General features: G+C 49.0%; 1 protein-coding gene across 4 annotated transcripts in view; it reads left to right on the top strand.

The window, feature by feature from the left end:
• Positions 1-19,760, top strand: part of XPO6 (exportin 6) — a 55,288-nt gene that overhangs the window by 32,320 nt on the left and 3,208 nt on the right. For 3 of the 4 annotated variants that reach the window (XM_066330087.1, XM_066330088.1, XM_066330091.1), the window contains 15 exons: positions 325-451; positions 1,505-1,614; positions 3,808-3,916; positions 5,238-5,330; positions 7,371-7,440; positions 8,855-9,014; positions 9,981-10,073; positions 11,356-11,500; positions 12,087-12,233; positions 13,466-13,655; positions 14,301-14,456; positions 15,584-15,698; positions 16,181-16,352; positions 16,720-16,881; positions 19,413-19,511. In XM_066330087.1, the coding sequence (XP_066186184.1) occupies positions 325-451; positions 1,505-1,614; positions 3,808-3,916; positions 5,238-5,330; positions 7,371-7,440; positions 8,855-9,014; positions 9,981-10,073; positions 11,356-11,500; positions 12,087-12,233; positions 13,466-13,655; positions 14,301-14,456; positions 15,584-15,698; positions 16,181-16,352; positions 16,720-16,881; positions 19,413-19,511 (1,948 nt within the window). The remainder of the gene's footprint in view (positions 1-324; positions 452-1,504; positions 1,615-3,807; positions 3,917-5,237; positions 5,331-7,370; positions 7,441-8,854; positions 9,015-9,980; positions 10,074-11,355; positions 11,501-12,086; positions 12,234-13,465; positions 13,656-14,300; positions 14,457-15,583; positions 15,699-16,180; positions 16,353-16,719; positions 16,882-19,412; positions 19,512-19,760) is intronic. The other variant, XM_066330090.1, reaches the window with a different exon arrangement.

Here is a 19,760-nt window from a genome sequence, read left to right as displayed (position 1 = left end):
TTGCTATCAAATTCTTTCTCCAGGGTGGAGGGGGTTGTGTTCATTTGCAGGCCTGGTTGAACTCGATATTTATCTGAATATTAAAGTTGCTTTTGACTAGATTATCTTTTCTGCTGTTTCAGGTGTTAATGGAGTGAAGGGTTGCCCGTCCTGTAGGTAATTGTTGCAGGGCTTTATATTTTAATCCTTCTGCTGCTGGTTAATTGTAACTTTGCTTTGAATGAGAAGATTTTAAGTGGCTTTTATCACTATTTCAATGAAATTGCTTTCCCTTGGGGCACCTTTCCTGTTCTTTTTCTCAGTGCTTTCTCCTTTCCCTTGTAGCTACATTGAGAAGTTCACAGATTTCCTCCGTCTCTTTGTGAGCGTCCACCTCCGAAGAATTGAATCCTACTCCCAGTTCCCCGTGGTTGAATTCCTGGCCCTGCTGTTCAAATACACTTTTCATCAGGTACAGCCCCACATCCTCGTTTTTCCCAATCTGTTCTGTTATCCAGGGCCAGCTTCAGTTTGCCCCAGTCAACCCAAAAAAAGAGCATTTAACTGGTCTTACTGGCACTTCCCAGTGCTACTGGGGACTTGGAAATGGCTTAATGTGCTCTTGGATTTAGCTGCAAACAGAGGTCACAGGTGGTTACCCTACAACAACTTGTCTGATGTTTAACTTTGCTTCTGCTTTAATTTTTTTCTACTCCTTGGAATGGACAATGTTGGAAAAGTCTCTCAGACTTGCTTGGTTTGTGTTTGGGGATGGTGTTTTTTGTCCTCAGTCTGTGGCTTTCTTGTAGCTTTTAGTTTTTGTGTTAAAACCCCCCAAACCCTGTGGCTTTAGGTTGGTTTTACCGTGTTGTAGAAGCTGTCAGTGCAACTCAGCCCCATTTACACAGGAATAATGACAAGGAAACAGCTTTATAATATCACAGAATCATGGAATGGTCTGGGTTGGAAGGGATCTTAAAGTTCATCCAGTGCCACCCCTGCCATGTGCAGGGACACCTTCCACAGTCCCAGGATGCTCCAAGCCCCGTCCAGCCTGGCCTTGGACACTGCCAGGGATCCAGAGGCAGCCACAGCTTCTCTGGGCACCCTGTACCAGGGCCTCCACACCCTCCCAGAGAACAATTCCTTCCCAATATCCCATGCATCCCTGCCCTCTGGCAATGAGAAGCCATTCCCTGTGTCCTGTCCCTCCATCCCTTGTCCCAAGTCCCTCCACAGCTCTCCTGGAGCCCCTTTAGGCCCTGGAATGCTGGAAGCTGCTGTAACAAGCCATGAGATGGGTTAACTGAGAGCAACCTTGTAATTCCTGGGCTCCTGCTCTTGTACAAAAGCTCTTGCTCATTTTCTGACAGCTCTGAATCTCTCCAGTGACATCCTAGAAGTGTTTCAGTAAAGCAAGAAGCTCTTCCCATGGATTGAAGTGGATGTTAACTCCTGTTTTCATTGTGGGAAATCCATCTTGACATAGCTTGTGGTACTCATTGGGAATTTTGGTGTCTTTCAGCCTACTCATGAAGGTTACTTCTCTTGCTTGGACATCTGGACACTCTTCTTGGACTATCTGACCAGCAAAATCAAAAGTCGCCTGGCAGACAAAGAAGCAGTGCTCAACAGGTGAGGGCTGTGGAGCTGCCAGGGTGGAATCATGGAATAGCTTGGGCTGGAGGGACCTTAAAACTCATCCCATTCCACTCCTGCCATGGGCAGGGACACCTTCCACTGTCCCAGACTGCTCCAAGCCCTGTCCAACCCGGCCTTGGACACTTCCAGGGGCAGCCACAGATTCTCTGGGCACCCTGTGCCAGGGAAGACTTTTTTCCTACAGCATCAAAGAGACTTTGTGGTCATCATGGAAGAGCTGTAAGAAATAGGCCACTGCTTGCAGCAGCCTCCTGTGTGGTTGAGTCCTTTATATTTTTTTAAAATCACGAAGTATAAAAAGCGTAAACCTCAGTGTTTCACAGTCATTCACAAGAATTCAGGCTGAGCAGGTTTGGGTAGACAAACTGTCACTTACATATGTTGTGTGTGAACCTTGCAGGCAGAGGAAGGAAGCTTTGTAGTCTAAAATAGAACTAGAGCACATTTTAGCACAAATTAGAGGAGGAAACTACAACACAAGTTGCTTACTTAGTGTTCACACAGCTCATACAACTAATTAATGAATTAGGAAACAAATTTCATTTAATTAGGATTTTAAATTTCCTCTCTAAATTGAGGATGTGTTTCTGAGAAATACAGATGAGACTGTAAGTCAGAAGTTGCACTTGCTTACTGCTGTGTGTATTAGTTACAGCATCTTCCTTAGCAGATGCTGACCCTAAAAGGGGTGGGTTTTGTTTGAGAAGAGTCTCTTTGCTGCCACTTTAAAAATCTGATTAATGTCCTGGTGGATTGTTTGGGTTTTTGAGGTTTAAAAGCACCATGGTTTGTGCCATGTTTAGTTCTGCTAAGTGCAGAAGGAAGATTCTTTCCCTTAAGCCCCCTGAACAGCAGCAGTTGGTTTTTGAAAGCCAGCCTGGCATCATAACCACAAGGAAAAGTGGAATTACTGTAGAGCACACAGCTCCTCCTTTCACATGGGAACTGTGGGGTTTGAATTTCTCAAAAAGTTGATTTTTGGGTTGGAATTTCATGATTTGCTCCTGTACCTGCCTAACATGTGTTGTGTCGGGGTCACTCAGCTTGTGGAGAAAACTGTCACAAAAAGCTGTCTCTAGGTCTGTCAGACTACAAAATCAGAAATAAATAAAGCCTGTAAGTGGTTGGGGCTGAGCTGTTTGTCAGACCTGCCTGTCCTCTGTGACACCTCTGACATCTCCACGTCCCTGAGCCGTGGGAACTCTGAGCTGGGCAGTCTGGGGGTGGTTACACCACAGGGGCACAGAGGGACGTTTCCCGTTCTGTGGTTCAGAGACTTTGCATTTTGTACACAGTGCCACTTTTACCACTGGAGAAGTTGCCAAATGCAGGGTTACGCCACCTTGCCCAGAGCTTGCAGCTGCCTGGCTGGTGGCACAACTGACTGTCACATCTGACACTTGCCTTGCGTCATGCCTGTGTCTGGTACTCTTTTTTTGAAGGCCTGTTTTTCCAACCTCATTTTCCCTAGAAAAAAACCAGCATTTTTTAAATGAGACCCCAGCTGTTTTGAGATGGAGGATTTTCAAGGAAAAGTCAGATGAACCCTGCTTGAAATCCCTGAAGTTTGGTGTTGTGGCACCAGGAGTGACTCAGTGTGCTCTGCTGAGTTTGCAGTTCAGCATTATTTCTGTTGGCTCTCTGGTGTGCTCTGTACCAGCTCCCTGGCTCCCAGAGGCACAGGGATATCTCAGTGATGTGCCTTCAGTGTTACAGTGTGGGCAGGAAAGGGGCTGCCTTTGTTTCAGGGGAGAAGGACCTGAATGTCAGTGTGGGGAGGGAGACAGCAGCACAGACAGGCTCAAGGTCCCACCTCTGTTCCTCATTGAGTTCCCAGAGCAGAGCAGCAGAGGCTGCTGAGGACAGCCCAGGCTGTGAGAGGCTCTTGGTGCCTCCTGTTTGTGGACACCTGGTGTTGTTCCTGGCAAGCTGCTCCTGCTTTTCCTGTTTTGAACTCAGGGGCTGTTCCTATTGCCGACAATCCTCCTTTTCCCTTGCAGAGGGAGATTGGTTATTGCCAAGGCTGTTTCCTTACAGGTACCTTGTGACCTGAAACAAGCTGATAGCTTGAATCCCAGGGGCTGCTTGGTGTAACTGTTCTGGTTTAGATTCCCTTTGCTGGAAGGGTTTTACCCACCTCTCTGTGTGTCTCCCTGGCGGCTGCAGGTACGAAGATGCCTTGGTTCTGCTGCTGACAGAGGTGTTGAACCGGATCCAGTTCAGGTATAACCAGGCACAGCTGGAGGAGCTGGATGACGAGACCCTGGATGATGATGTAAGGAGCACAGCTGGACAGGACAGGGCCACGTGTGAACCCTTGCACTGCTAACTCCTGGAGTGGCTTTTCCAGACCTTGTACTTGGGAGTATGGGCTAAACATGGGGAGCTGCTTCTCCCCTCCCTTCTGTGTGGGGTTTGAGCTGTGAAACAGCTTTAGATGCTTTTTTCACACTGAAGATGGAACCTTGGGGTTTAACCTGGTTCTTACTGGGGGAAAAATTTAGATCCTTAAATTCTGATTGTTGGAGGTGTTAAATGGCCATGCCTGGACACCTTTGGAATTTAGAGTCTTTAATTAGTTTGGAATTAATTTGTCGGTCGCTTGAGAATTTAAATGCTAAAATATCTCTGAAGCAAAAGCTTGAAGCTGTGTAGTGTTGGTGCTTGTGTTTAAACTTATTTCTCATAAGTTAGTATTGATAAAAATCATCTTGAAGCTGATAAATGTCAAAGGTGTAGGTCAGCTGTCACAAGAGGGTAGGTGAAGGAGCAGAGGGAATTCCATCACAAATGGGATCAGACAGATTTTTAAATTCTGGGATGTTGAGGGCTGGTCACATCTCAGGTTCTGAGCTTGATAGCAGCAATCAAAATAAATTTCATCAGCAAAATAAATTATTTTCTTGATTCATTTGACATTGGTGTCATCTGGATAATTAGCTGTCATACTCCTGTAGAGACCATGTTGATGTTTGGATGCCTTTCCATGATGATAATAATGTTACAAATTAGAGTGTAAATTATCTAGAGCAGTCCTGATGAAGTTATCCTTATCCTTCTGAACAGTGTGGCAAATGGTGATACTTGCAAGACTTCAAGCTTTTGGTATAAAACATGAAAAGGGTTTTAGTTCATTATTTAAAGACAAAATTAAGTCAGGCCATGGTGCTATTGATTCTGTTGTCTACGTTCCTGTGTGTGTTTCTTGTTTCATTTTTACTTTCTCATATTAATGGCATGTTTGGGCTGTGATGGTAACAGACAGCCTCCTTCTCAGTCACCTGTGTAGCCGAGCATGGAAAGAGACTTTTACTGTTAAAATAATTGTTTTACTCACCTACCAACTTATTGCAACTCTTTCTCCTTCCTTCTCCTGCACTATCCCCATGATTTTATCAATTCTGTATGGAAACAGAATGAATTCTATATGAAAATAAGTTCCAGTGGAGTGTGCAAGTTACATTTCTCTGAGGTGCTGCATTGGGTTGATTTTTGGGGATGTTTCTCCCTCCTTGTCCCTCCCTTCCCAGTGCCCCAAAAGCTCTTGTGTTCCCCTGGGAAGGGCTGTGCTCACCCAGTGTCCCTTTTGTCTGCAGCAGCAAACGGAGTGGCAGCGGTACTTGCGCCAGAGCTTGGAAGTGGTGGCCAAAGTCATGGAGCTCCTGCCAACTCACGCCTTCTCCACACTGGTAAGTCCTCCCCAGGCCCAAAGTGCCACGTGGAATGAGCACCAACTGCTGCAGGGTTTTCTTCTGTGTTTTGGTTTAAATAGATGCCTCAGTGCCAAAAAGAAAGTAGGGAAAAATGGGGTTGATGCAAAACTTGGCAAGGGGAGATTAGAAATTGAAGAGAAGAAATTGTTTCTTTGGCTTTGTTGCGTTTCTTGGTGTGTTTTAAACAGAGTGCTTCAGTGTTTTAAGTCCAGCTTGGTGGAAACTCTTTAGAAATTCTCACCTCTCAAAGTGTAAGCATTTGGCAGCAGCCCCTCTGTGCTGTTTATCTTGGCCTTTATCTCGGAGGCAGGGCTGTGAATTGGGCAGATCAGTGTCATTATTAGGCCTTTAAAGAGAATGGAATCTTCATTTTAATTAAAGGCTAGATAAAAATACTGGAGAGAGGCCTTGGACTACTGGGAAGCAGATTGGATCTGGCTAAGTGCTTCTTTTCAGCTGCTGTCACTGCCTTTGGTGGTGTAAAAGTTGTCTGGGTTTGTAGCATCATAACAATTTTGAGGAAGAGGTCCTGAGGTTGGAAGTGTGGCCCAGAATTCAGAGCAGTGCAGGTGGGGTTTTGCTGGGTGAGAAGAAAGTGAAATAACAGCAGTGAGACCTCAGCAAGTGCATTAATCCTGCTGGGAACACTGCACACCTCGACCTCTGAACTGTATTCCCAAGAAGCTGAGAAAACTGGGCTGCTGCAGAGGCAGAAGATGCCTGACCTGAAGTGCCTTTGCAATTGCCATTTTTCTTGAAGCAGGGAAGCAGGAGAAGCCTGTCAGGAGAAGGAGGGAACAAAAGCAGAGGCTGCTCTTTGCTGTGAGTCAGCGGGAGGAGCAGAGCGAGTGTTTCAGGGAGCAGATGGATCAGATGGAGCAGAGCATGTGGCTTCCTTGGAGTAACACATTCACATGAGGAAGGCTCTGTGGTTTTGTAAACTCCCCTCGGGCAGTTATGCAAAGACACTCCGCTGTTAATTAGGCACAGCATGTTGGAAGCAGGGTAGGGAGTGTTTTCCTGAGCCCTGCATTGTTCCCAGTTCTTGTGGACTGGGGAATGTGGGAGGCTCTCAAGCAGTTCCCAGTGCTTTTCCCAGTGGCTGCAGGGTGCAGTGGTTGGTTTAGGAGTTTTAGCAGTGGCAAATAATTAAAACAGTGGACAGCAGCTGCCATTGCTCCATCCCATGCTGGGCAAGGAAAGGCTGCAGCTCCTTCTGCTGATGGGCAAGAGAACTTCCATAAAACCAACCACCAATTTCAACCATTTTCCCCAACAGAAATTAAACAGAGCTGTGTCAGGCTGAAAGGGTTGAAAAATATTCTCCAGCTGAAGTATGAGCAGGACCTGGCATGTTTGCTGTCACTGCTGAGTGATGGAGCTGGGCTGACACTCTGCTCCCACACCAGGGTGCATGAGGACTGTGATGTTTATTCCTTTGGCTGTTTCCCCATGGAATTTCAGCTGCTGCAGCCTACAGCTTGCTGGCAGAGTGCTGCTGCACTACTTCCCTTCTGTAGCCTGGTAGAGGCACTGAACTCAATTTTCTGGTTGCATAATATTTTGGGAGATTTTTAAGTAACACCTTTGAGAAGGTGATACTTCCAGGTGAGGTGGGTGAGCACAGACTCACTTCAGACTGCACTTCAGGCTCTGCCATTCCTCTGCTCCTTGGCCTGGGTTGTACCTCCAGCTGTGTATTCCTGGTGCTGTGCCCTCACTTCCACTGTCAGACCATTATCTTGTCAGCCTGATTGCTGGGGTTAGAGGCAAAGGAGAGCTGCCACAGGGAAGTGCCTTCAGGGGAATGATCTCTCTTTTCCTGACAGCTGTCAGGACCTGGGAAATTGTGGGATGCAGCATCAGCCCTGAGTCCATCCTGCCCTTCCTCCAAATGTCTGTCTGAAGGCACTGGGGAGAAATGAGAGAACTCTGCTCTGGAAGAGCAGTCAGTAGTTAGTTGGGTGTTACTGTCTGCCAAGCCCCAGGATCACAATCAGTTCTCCTCTCTTCCAGTTTCCCGTTCTGCAGGATAACCTGGAAGTGTATCTGGGGCTCCAGCAGTTCGTGGTCACTTCAGGAACAGGTAATAACCACCCTCTAACACTGTGCTCCTTCCTCATTGCAAAACCACTTTAGACCTGCTTTGGTGTTGTTTTTTCTATATTCAGTGATCTAAACCTTTGTGGTGTCTCATGGCTGAACTCTATCAGCAGACAGAAGTCTCAAAATACAATTTATTCGTATTGGCTTGTTCTGGTATTGGATATGAAGATACCAGAGGTGTTAAGAGCAGGTGTGCAGCACCAAATGCTACAGCTCCTTCTTGAGAAACAAGGGAAGCCACAGTAGTGAGATCTGCCTGAAGGGAGGTTGTAGTTTAAGGTGATATTGAAATTCCCTGATGTGACCAGGAAAGGAATCTGTCACATCTCCAATACTGCTGGACATGGTGAATGGTGACTGTTATATAGCCAGTTCTAGAAAAAATATTCCCAGGATCATTTCAGCCCAGGATAAGCAATGTGTAGGGTTTAGTGCTGTGGCACCAGCCTGTGTTAGAAGCTGTCCTGGGGGCTGGATCAGCAGCAGCAGCTCGGATGCAGCTCTGGATTGAGCCCAGAATCCCAGAATGGGTCTAGAAGGGACTAGAGTGAGCCTCTGATTCATCTTCCCTGCTCATCCCAGAACACATGGCACAGGATCCTGTGTTTGTATTGATGGCACAAAATGGAGAGGTTGTTGCTCAAAGCTTGATCTAGGATTAAACACAGTCAGTGGAAAGAAAATCTGAATTTCTTTAAAAGGTGGGGTTGCAGAACATATTTGCTTTTTTAGTAGAAGCTCTGGAATATTTGGGCCCAGGTGTCCACACCTGAGCAGCAGGAGGATTGTGTGGGGCTGGAAAATCTCCTTAGCAAGTTTTTTCTTGTACCTGAGAAGTATGTAAGTGCACAGCACACCTCACATCAGAAGTGAAGTCACAAATTCTCTGTCCCTGGTCTGCTGCTGGGATCACTGGAGCTGTAGCCAGCAGAGGGAGTATGGAAAACCACCTTCTCCGGAGCTGAGAATGCTCCTGATGGCAGCAGAAAACAGAAAGGCTCTTGTTTGTGTAGGAATTAACACCATCCAGGAAGAAATAAAGGTGTAAAAGGCTGAAATAGTCGTTGACATCTTTATCAGCCTCTAGAGTGTTGTCAGAAGAGCTGAGCTTCCTTTCCAAGCTCCAGTGCTGCAGTGCCTTGGCCAGTGCTGCCATCTGACCTGTGACCCAGTGCCGAGCTCATTTCAGAAGAATGCTTGTCATGGAATCAGAATAAACTTTGCATTTCCTGTCACTTTGTCACCAGGTTTCCCATCCCCAAGAGCTGCAGGGATTAATCACAGAGCTGTGGGTTTTTTCCCTTGCGCGAGCAGGGATTTCCAGCTCCGGGGGCAGCTCTTGGAGAGAGACTGGTTTGTGGCATTGTCACTGATGGGCTGTGGTGTCCCCGCAGGTCACAGGCTGAACATCACAGCAGAGAACGACTGCAGGAGGCTGCACTGCTCTCTGAGGGACCTGAGCTCGCTGCTGCAGGCCGTGGGCCGCCTGGCCGAGTACTTCACCGGAGACGTGTTCGCCGCCAGGTTCAACGACGCCCTCACCGTGGTGGAGAGGTGGGTACAGCCCCTGCCAGCCCTGCAGGCACAGTGACAAACAGGGCTTCCTTCTGCCTCCCCTCGGTGGGAGGAGATTGAGGTGGGAGGGATTTGATGGCCAGAAGGTGGGTTGTAAAGCCAGCGGTGTGTGCTGGGCTGAGCCCCCGGTGTGGGCAGCAGGGGTTGGGGTTCTGCTCCTGCCCCTCTGCTCAGGTGAGATCCCACCTGCAGAGCTGCCTCCAGCTGTGGGACCCAGCACAGGAAGGATGTGGAGCTGGAGACCCTCTGCTGTGAACCCAGGCTGGGGGAATTGGGATTGTTTCAGCCTGGAAAAGAAACAGCTCAGGGGTGACCTGGTTACCCCTTCCAGTAACCAGGAAGCCATCAGGGAAGATAGAGAGAGACCATTTACAAGGGATGAAGTGCTAAAATGGGGGAAATGGCTTCTCACTGCCAGAGGGCAGGGATGGATGGGATATTGGGAAGGAATTGTTCCCTGGGAGGGTGGGCAGGCCCTGGCACAGGGTGCCCAGAGAAGCTGTGGCTGCCTCTGGATCCCTGGAAGTGTCCAAGGCCAGGTTAGATGGGGCTTGGAGCAAACTGGGATGGTGGAATGAGGTAAACTCAATCACTTGAAAACATTGAGGGACTTGTGTTTCTGCATCTGCTTTTATGAGGCAGTGAAATAACAGGTAGAGTTACCAAAACTCCATCACCAAAACCTCCTTTGATGGTTGGACTTCGTGATCTTCAAGGTCTTTTCCAGCCTTGATGATTCCATGATTCTTCTCTTAAATGAAAAGACCTGTGAAAGCTGAAGGGGCAGACATTTTATTCTTCTTCTCCAAGATATTTAGTCAGCACATAATTACAAATGGCAGAAATTCACAGACACACACAGACTGGGGAAGAGCTGCACCAGATCAAGTGCTGGAGCAGATTTGTACAATCCCTTTGCACTGCCATGTGTGTTTGCTCCTGCAGGTTGGTAAAAGTGACGTTGTATGGATCCCAAATCAAGCTGTACAACATCGAAACCGCCGTTCCCTCCGTGCTGAAGCCTGACCTCATCGATGTGTGAGTGTGGGCTGCACCCAAACTGGTGTGGGAAGGGTTGGATCTCCTGTCTCTGCTGCTCAGACCCCTCCTTGGCAGATACTCTGGGAAACAGCCTCTCCAGCTGTTGGCAGCTCCCCAGCAAAGCACCTTTTTCAGCTGATGGAAGTCGAGGCTGCTGCCAGCATACTGGACCAGTCTTTCCTCTAATGGAAGTACTCAGGTCGTTTAAAGGAAAACATATTTGTGCTGAGAAGGAAAAATGTCCCTTAAATCAGCTCTGAGAGCAAACTGGGATTGTGCCCTGTGCTGGTGGCTGTAAAAGCAAGGTAATTAATGAGGAAATAAGTGTTACAACCGTGATATTTTAAAGAAATGGATCCACTGTGTAGTGTGTAGTTTATTTATAAATCCAGTTGATGGATTTTTTTGAAACCAAAGTCAGATCTGTGGCTCAGGTAAAAGAGGTTTTTCCCAGTTGAGGGTTTCAATTCTTGTATTCCAAGACAAACATAAGCCTTGCAGCTATGCAAGCCATTTGTGGGACAAACAACTGCCTGCCATCCAGGCCCTGACATTCAGTGTGAAATCTTGGAGCTGCTGGTCACAGATCACCTCTGTGACAGACTTTAGGGACCCTCCCTTTCTGAGGCTGTGCAGCACAAACCTGTTCCCTGCCAGCTGGAGTTCTGTGACCAGAATTTAAGGTTTGAACACTTGTTCTGGTTTGTAGTTGCACCTTCAGCAGCTCCTTGAAGATTCCCGTTAGATTGCACCATATCACTGTATAACTAATGGGATTTCTCCTATTAGTCCCAAGTTAATGGCACTGAAATTTGTGCAGGTGATGTTGTTTTCATGGTTTTACTGGTTTACAGTAACTGGGGAGATGTTTTCCACGATCTGTCAGCAAGGGTTCCCCCTTTTCCCTGTCCCTGAAGAAACAAAATGTGGTCCACTTTCTAATGGAACTAATTTTGTTTCTAATGCAAACAAGAAAAGAGATGTGGTCCATTTTCTAATGCTTGCCTGAGAAAGCAACACTGTCACACATTTGGGGGACACCTCTCTGAAACATCCTGACTCAATTTTCACGTGATAAAAGTGTGATTATGAAGTGTCTTTAGTTAAGTACCATTTGGTGATAACTTGGCTTTATCAATTCACACCTTCGCCTTGGTGTGTCCAGAACCAAAACCCAAGGAAGCAGTGAGCATTTTTTACAAACCATGCTGCCAGATTAGCTTGGAGCGCCACTCTTGTGTCCCATTGTGGTGCTGACTGTGTCCCCTGGTGTCCCCAGGCACGCCCAGTCCCTGGCAGCCCTGCAGGCCTACGCTCACTGGCTGGCCCAGTTCTACAGCGAGGTGCACCGGCAGAACCCCGAGCAGTTCATCTCCCTGGTGTCCACGGCGCTGGAGGCCATCACCCCCCTCATCAGCTCCAAGGTACTGCCCCCCTGGGGACTGGGGGCTGCACTCTGCTCAGCTGGGGAGGGCTGGGAGCTGGGGCTGCATCCCAGAGCCATGGGAAGCATCCCAACAGCACTGGGGCTCAGGCTAGTACAAGCATAAGCAATTTTAAAGGCTTTTAAACTCAGTCTAATGATTTTATGGCTTGAAAGCAGGGAAGTCTGTCTCTCTCTTATGGTTTTAAGGGAACTCAGCTATGCTCTGGTTGGCAAATAAATCATAGAATTGTTTAGGAAAAGCTCTCTAAGATCAAATCCAGCCATTCCTCCAGTACTGCCAAGGCCACCACTGACCCATGTCCCCCAATGTCACATCCACAAGGCTCTAAAATCCCTTCAAGGCATGGGGGCTGCCTCGAGCAACCTATGCCTGACCACCCTTTCCATGAAGAACTTTTCCCAAAATCCAATCTAAACCTCCCCTGGCACAGCTTGAGGCCGTTTCCTCTCATCTTGTCCCTTTTCCCTGGGAGCAGAGCCTGACCCACTCTGGCTGCACCCCCCAGGTCCTGGCAGCTCAGTGTGTGCTGGTGACAGCCTGAGCACCCCTCTCTGTGTCTCAGGTGCAGGAGAAGCTGCTGCTGTCTGCGTGCCACCTGCTGGTGTCCCTGGCCACCACGGTGCGCCCGGTGTTCCTGATCAGCATCCCGGCCGTGCAGAAGGTGTTCAACAGGATCACTGACACCTCTGCCCAGCGCCTCCCCGACAAGGTCAGTTGGCCCAGAGCTGCCTCACAGGGAAATCAGGTATCCTTGGGAAGATGTGCCTCAGGTGGGGAAGGATAACCTCAAAGATCAACTGGAGGGGCAGCAGTCATCTCTATATTTTGGATAGCCACAAATTACAGTGGTGTTGTATGTGATTAATGATCTGATTCAAGGAGCAGCACAAGGAAAAAATACAATTGCACCTCTTGGGTCTGATTCTTTTCTCATTTGTTGACACCATCCCCAGTTCTGCATTGTCTTTACAGTACAGGCACGTTGATTCTGACCCACACAAAGAGCTTTTTATGAAACTCCCTTATTTATATTGCAGAAGTAATGTAAATAATATAAATATATTCCATTTATAGCACTGACAAGCCACAGTGCTGGGATGTGGTTATGTTGTGTGCTGGCAAGGAAGCACAAAGTGCTGCACAAGTGCAGAAGCTCAGCTTGTAAACCAGACAAGGAGTAATGAAAGTAAAATAATCTTTGTTTTTACAAACACCAGAGATTTACTGCTGCAGGGAAGGGCTGACAGAGCTGGGAGCTGCTTCCAGCCTTAAATCCTGGAGCTTTGCTTCTCTCTCTCTCTCTCTCTCTCTTTGCAGAGCTGATAATTTTCACTTGGGTTTGTTATGCTGTTGAACAGTGAGCACCACTGGTGTCTTGGACAGCCATAAAATGTCACTTCACTCCAGGATTGGGCTCTAGCAAAAATTAACTCAGAAAAAAAGTTAAAATTTATGTCTCTTTGCTTAATGTTGCCCAGAGAAATTGTGGCTGTCCCATCCAAGGCCAGGCAGGGTTTGGAGCAGTCTGGTCTGGTGGAAGGTGTCCCTGCCTATGGCAGGGGGTTAGAACTATGTGACCTTTAAGGTCCCTTCAACCCAAACCATTCCACGGTTCAATGGTTTTGCTGTCAGTCCAGCCTTGGTGTTGTGTGGGGTCTTGTTGTGTGGCTTCCTGCTCCCACATCTCCTTGTGGCTACCAGGAGCTCAGGGTTTATATCCTGTAAGGTCTTGATATCCTGTAAGGTTACATATATATCCTTACAACCTGTATGGGTGTTTTGGGAGCTGCAATCCACCCTCAGTGTCCAGGCACCTCCGCAGAGCTCCTCCAGAGCCTCCCGCACATCTGAGACGCGCAAAGCAGGGATGGGACACCTGATGAGCTTTAACCTCCCTTCCCACCCAAAGCATTCCTTGAGTGTGATTCCTGTCCCTCCCAGGCCCAGGTGCTGGTGTGCAGGGCTCTGTCCAACGTGCTGCTGCTGCCCTGGCCCAACCTGCCCGAGAGCGAGCAGCAGTGGGCCGTGCGCTCTACCAACCACGCCAGCCTCGTGTCCGCCCTCACCAGGGACTACCGCCAGCTCAAGGCCACGGCCAGCCTGCCCCAGAGGAAGGTGCAGCTGGAGGACAGTAAGTACCAGTGTCCTGCACACTCCTGCTGCTCTGAGGAGTGTCATTAAGCTGATTTGCAATAATTATTTCGGCTGAGAAACTCTTTTGTGTACGGAGAGGACGGGAGAGGAGCAGGTTGTGTTTTCTTTCTGTTTTTAGAGGCTTTTGTGCTCTGTACAGGGCACTCTCAGCATAGGTCGCCTGTAAACTCTTCCACTAAAGTGCTAAGGAAGGTGGGATCAGGGTTGGGATAAAAGTTGAGACAGTAAGGATTGCATTGGGAATACTGACCAGCCTCATGGTGTAGTATCAGAAATACTGGCTGGAAGCAGCAGTAATGAAGATTATTGTTGTTAAAAGCAAAGGGGGAAAATAAGAATTTCTTCCAGGCTTGGGAAGTACTGGAGACATTTTTTTTATATAGGAAGAATGCAAGGAAACTTTGGGCAGGAGTGCAGGGAAACTACTGTATATGCTTTGGGCATGGTTTTTGCTGATTTTTGGTTTTTTTTTTCATTGAGGATCACTTTAGAAATCATTCAGAAATCTGCAGTGTCACACATCAGTTGTTTTAATTACTCTGTGCGTGAGCTTAATTTCTCTTCCTCTTGCCTGTGAGCAGTTTTGGCACATGCAAGAAGCATCACTCCTCTTGTTTTGCAGCCAAAGTGATCATCCACCAGACACTGAGCGTTCTGGAAGATATTGTAGAAAGTGTCTCTGGAGAATCCACCAAGTCCCGGCAGATCTGTTATCAGTCGCTGCAAGAATCCGTGCAGGTCTCACTAGCCCTCTTCCCAGCTTTCATTCATCAGTCAGGTATAACCTCAGGCCAGGGGTCATGCTGTGAGTAGCTTTCTGAGCTCCTGGTAACACCCAGAGCAGCAGCACAGAGTTGTGGTGTGAGTGTGGAGTGTGTGAGTTGGGTGTGCTGGGAGAGCTGGGCTGAAGCACAGCAGGGAAGGGACATCCCTGCCAGCCAGGATCCAGGCAGGATTGTCACTGTTTCAAAGAGGAGCTGGTCTTGACCACAAAAAACGAAAAAAAAAAAAGCTTTAACATACCCTCTCTAGCTGTATTTGCCGTTTGCATTCTCTGCAGAAGCTTGAAGACTAAGTTGTCATCAGATTGGGTCAAATGATATGGGATTTGGGGATTTTTCCCCTGAGATGAAACCAGGACTGTCACTTGGCAGCCTTCTGGCTTTGTGTTTTGTATCACATCAGGGTCCTTCCTGCTGTTCCACTTGGAGCTGGATGAGATTTTCTCAGTGATGGGGGTTGAGGGGAGACAAAAGCAGTGAAAAGCAGAGCAAGGTGCTGTGTCTCCAGGGAGCTGGTGTCTTCAGGGCAGGCTGGCAGCCTCATCAACTGCAATTTATTGGCAATCAAATGCTGTGTGGTGAGGGAGTTGAGCTGTTCCAGCTTGGTTATCCAGTCTTTATTGGGATGGATGAAGGATCAGCTCACTGCATCACCACGTGCTCACTTCTGAAGATAGAAGGATCTTCTCAGTTCCTGCCAAAAAAACAAGCTGGATTCTGTCTCCTCCACCCTGAGCTGTGTGGATGTTCTGGATTTCCTGGTGTTTCCTGTTAACCCTCTATGAGCACTGAGAACTGGAGATGGGTCTGGAGCTGCCTCTGAGCTTTCTCCCAGCACTCTGAGCACACTGAGGCCTTGCTGGCAGGGTTGTGCTGCTTCTGGGGGGTTGGTGCTGCCTGTGCTTGTCATCCTGGGCAGGTTTTGGAAGGGGATGAACAATCTTGAAGCCCTGTAGGAACCAGCTGATGGTTTCAGTTTCTCAGACAACCCTGTTGGTAAATTCCCAAAAGTAAATGGCGTTCCCTGAACAGGAGGAGCAAACTTCAGACTTAAACATAAAAGACTTCTTGCTGCACTTGGATATTTCCTTAACATGTTCCTTTTCCTTTTCTCTTCTCTTAGATGTGACAGATGAGATGCTGAGCTTCTTCCTCACCCTGTTCCAAGGCCTGAGGGTGCAGATGGGAGTGCCTTTCACTGAGCAGATCATACAGACCTTCCTGAACATGTTCACCAGGTACTGCCTGACACTGGTCACTTCTTTCTTACCCCTCAGGATGGTTTATTTTAGGAGCTGCTCAGCCACTTAGTCCCTGTCCCTAAAGTGGGCTGTTCTCAGCCTTTGTGACCAGACTTTGGCCCAGGGCTGAATCTGATGAAAACACTTCCAAGTATGGAGAGACCCCAGTGCATGTTCATCAGTCATACCTGCCACTGTGCAATTCCAGCTCTCCCACAGACTTTCTGGCTGTGTGGGGTGTTGAACTGGACTCTCACATTCTCTCTTAGCTCCTGCCCAAGGTCTGAAAGTGTCCCCTCACTCATCTTTTGTCAGAGAAGGGGGTCTGTCAACCTTCAGTCACAACCTCCTTTCCTTCTGTGGCTTCATGTGCTTGGCCAGTATTAACTGAGCATTTTAGAGGCATCACCTACTTTCCAGTAAACCAGGTGAGCCTTTGGATCTCTGGGAATATTCCTAATGCCTGTTTGTGTCCCAAGGGAGCAGCTGGCAGAGAGCATCCTCCACGAGGGCAGCACCGGCTGCCGGGTGGTGGAAAAGTTCCTGAAGATCCTGCAGGTGGTGGTGCAGGAGCCGGGTCAGGTGTTCAAACCCTTCCTGCCCAGTGTCATCTCCCTGTGCATGGAGCAGGTGTATCCCATCATTGCAGAGGTAGGCAAGGCAAGGGAAAGCATTGCTGGGGGGGGTGGCAGCAGTGAAGCTTGGACTTTCCAAGAGCTGCAAGTGTGGAGGGAAAAACACCCCGTGGGTGAGGGAGTAGTCAGGGGGATTGGAAGCAGGGTGGGTGGAGGCTTTTGTCGGGGATTTCAAAAGAAGCTAAAATTAGGGAGGTCAAAGCAGGAGATACAACTTGGAGTCAGCAATGTGTTCTCAGCATGATCCTACGGCTGCTGGCTCTGGTGCTGCCTTAGGAGAAGTGCTTTGATGCTTGGCTGCAGCACTGGCTGGGTGGGATCCAGGGCTTGGGGTGGGATCCCAGCAGAGGAGCTGCTCTGAGCTCTGTCTCCTCTCCTGCCAGCGCTCATCCCCTGATGTGAAAGCAGAGCTGTTCGAGCTGCTCTTTCGGGTCCTGCACCACAACTGGAGGTACTTCTTCAAATCCAGTGTGCTGGCCAGTGTCCAGAGGGGGGTGGCAGAGGAGCAGATGGAGAACGAAGCCCAGTTCAGTGCCATCATGCAGGTAACTCACCCATTCCCAGCATTCCCCAGAAGCTGTCCTGCAGGGGAGCACACCCTGCTTGGGGCAGTGCATTAAACATGGCATCACAGAATCATCAAGGAAAAGTCCTCTGAGATTGAGTCAAATCATTCCCCCAGCACTGCCAAGGCCACCACTAAAACATGTCCCCAAGTGCCACATCCACACAGCTTTTAAATCCCTCCAGGGATGGTGACCCCACCACTGGGCAGCTGTGCCAGTGCCTGACCACCCTTTCCATACAGAATTTTCCCAATATCCAATCTGAACTTCCCCTGGTACAGCTTGAGGCTGTTTCCTCTCATCCTGTTCCCTGGGAGCAGAGCCTGACCCCTCCCTGCAGCTGTCCCCTCCTGTCAGGGAGCTGTGCAGAGTCAGAAGGTCCTCCCTGAGCCTCCTTTTCTCCAGGCTGAGCCCCTTTCCCAGCTCCCTCAGCCTCTCCTGGTGCTCCAGCCCCTTCCCCAGCTCTGTTCCCTTCTCTGGACACGTTCCAGCCCCTCAGTGTCTCTGTTCTTGTGAAGATCCGACATGGCCACATGTGGGTGATGGGTTTAGATGAGTCTTGAGTGAGGTTTTGCCTCCCAAAAACTGCAGAAAGTTGCTGAGGAGTGACCCAGCTGCTGAGCTCACAAGGCACAGAGCCATGCATGCATGAGGAAGCAATGTTAATTCCTTTGCAAGCCTCATCCTGCAATAAAAATACATTATTGCCACTGACCCATTTAATTCTGAGTGTTGTGATTGGCACTGGGAAGAGCTGTCAGTGCAGGGAAGGTTTCCTGAGTGTCTTTTGGTTTCCATGGACTTGTTGAGTGCTATACCATGGGCCCTCGTAGGGAAGGGTCAGTGGGGTAACACCTGACAGGCTTTGGCCTGGGGAATAGAGAATAATGGAATGGTTTGGGTTGGAAGACACCTTAAAGCCCATCCAGTCCCCACCCCCTGCCATGGGCAGGGACACATTCCACTGTCCCACGTTACTCCAAGCCCTGGGACTTGTCCAAGTGGCCTTGGACACCTCCAGGGATCCAGGGGCAGCCATAGCTTCATTGGGCACCCTGTGCCAGGGCCTCCCCAACTTCCAGGGAACAATTCCTGCCCAATATCCCATCCATCCCTGCCCTCTGGCAGTGGGAAGCCATTCCCTGTGTCCTGTCCCTCCATCCCTTGCCCCCAGTCCCTCTGCAGCTCTCCTGGAGCCCCTTTAGGCCCTGGAAGGCAGGGACTGTGCGCACAGAGCCAGCTCAAACCCTCTCGGGTTGGGCAATTGGAATTTTTAAGAATAACAGACTGCCTTCCATGTGTTACTTTGGTCAGAGCTGGCCAGATGAGTTCCCTTGAATTCCTAGATGTCCTTAGACTGCATGTGTGAGGACTTTGGGAGAGTTTCCCCATCGTGGAGTGCCTGGAGAAACTGTGTCCTCTGTGGTGCACAAGTGGAGAGGGTGCTGTTGCAATGACATAAACTGGGTCATGTTTCTCTCTGGCCTTCCCTTCTCCTGCCACCTTTTGGTATGAATGAAGCCCAGGCTGGTTCCTGTGCAGGGCTGTCCAAGCATCTCTTTCACCTGTAGCTGTGTAACACTTCCAAACTCTCTTGAATGCCTCATTCTGGAAGATATTTATGTTACAATCTCAATTCAGGCTGGGTGACAATACTGCACTGTTTGTTTTACTCCTTGGCTCTTGTTAAAAAACTCTTGTTTAATGTTCTGTAAGTGTTCCCACAGCCAGGGCTTTGTGTGGGGGATATTAATAGTTTGTATGATGATCTCCACCTGAGATCTAAGGCCAGAACTGGCTCAGTCTTGATGGGATCTGGGTCATTTTTGTCCATTTGACAATAAATGGGTCATGTAGCAGAATAAACTCTTCTGTTCACAATGCCTTGAAGAGGTACTCTTAAAATCCTGCTGCCTGTCTCTGTACAGAGCTGACCTCATCCACCTTCATCCCCTGCACAGTGTTTTGGAGGTGTTCATGGTGGAAAAGATGTTTGATCACACACTGTGCAGCCCTGCCAGACCAGCTCAGTGTCCAGCAAGTTTTGTTCTGGGCTCTTCACTGCACAGTGCCCGTCTCCAAATCCTAAATCAGGGCAGTGACATCTGCTTGAGCTCCTGGCTGAGACTGAGGGCCCACCCTGGGGTGTGTCCTGGTCTGTTCCCCCAAGCTGTGGTGCCTTAGGTGACCTCCCTGAGGAACAGCCCTGAGGAATCACCGGTGCTGCCTGCTCAGGGAGCTGGGCTCAGCATCTCCAGTGCCAGCTTGGCCTGCCTGTTCCCAGTGCACCCAGCTTAGCAGCTGCTCTGCAGGGATATGCCCATGTTCCAAAATGCCATTCCCATGGATCTGGTGGCAGCACAGGTGATTTGAACAGCTGCCTGTCCCTCGTTAGCTTGGCTCCCAGGGGTTTGTCCTGGTGTCAGGGTGAAAATGCTGTTGTTTTGCCTGGCAGGTGTGATGTTTGTGGTGGTCTCCATCCCCTTCCTCCCACTGTGCTTTGTTCCCAGGCGTTTGGCCAGTCTTTCCTGCAGCCTGACATTCACCTGTTCAAGCAGAACCTCTTCTACCTGGAGACACTGAACACGAAGCAGAAGCTGTACCACAAGGTGGGTCCTACCTGAGCCTGTGCTCTCTGTGCATGGGAAGAGGTGGGAACTGTCCTGAGACTGGTTTTAAGCTGCTTGGAAGTCCAGGTCAGGATTTGGGGGTTTTGTGCTGCAGCCTTTGGGTGGTTGCCTTGCTCCAGGTGATTGGAATGGAATATCCCTCTGATACTGGGAACTGGGAATGGGAGGGATCCCAGCTCCAGTCAAACAAAGCCTATATGTGTTCCCTCCTCTGACACTGAGGGAAAG

The sequence above is a fragment of the Sylvia atricapilla genome, chromosome 15, assembly GCF_009819655.1.
Source record: "Sylvia atricapilla isolate bSylAtr1 chromosome 15, bSylAtr1.pri, whole genome shotgun sequence".
Taxonomy (NCBI): Eukaryota; Metazoa; Chordata; class Aves; order Passeriformes; family Sylviidae; genus Sylvia; species Sylvia atricapilla.
The sequence above is the reverse complement of the archived record's forward strand: the minus strand, read 5'-3'. Positions and strand labels throughout refer to the sequence as shown.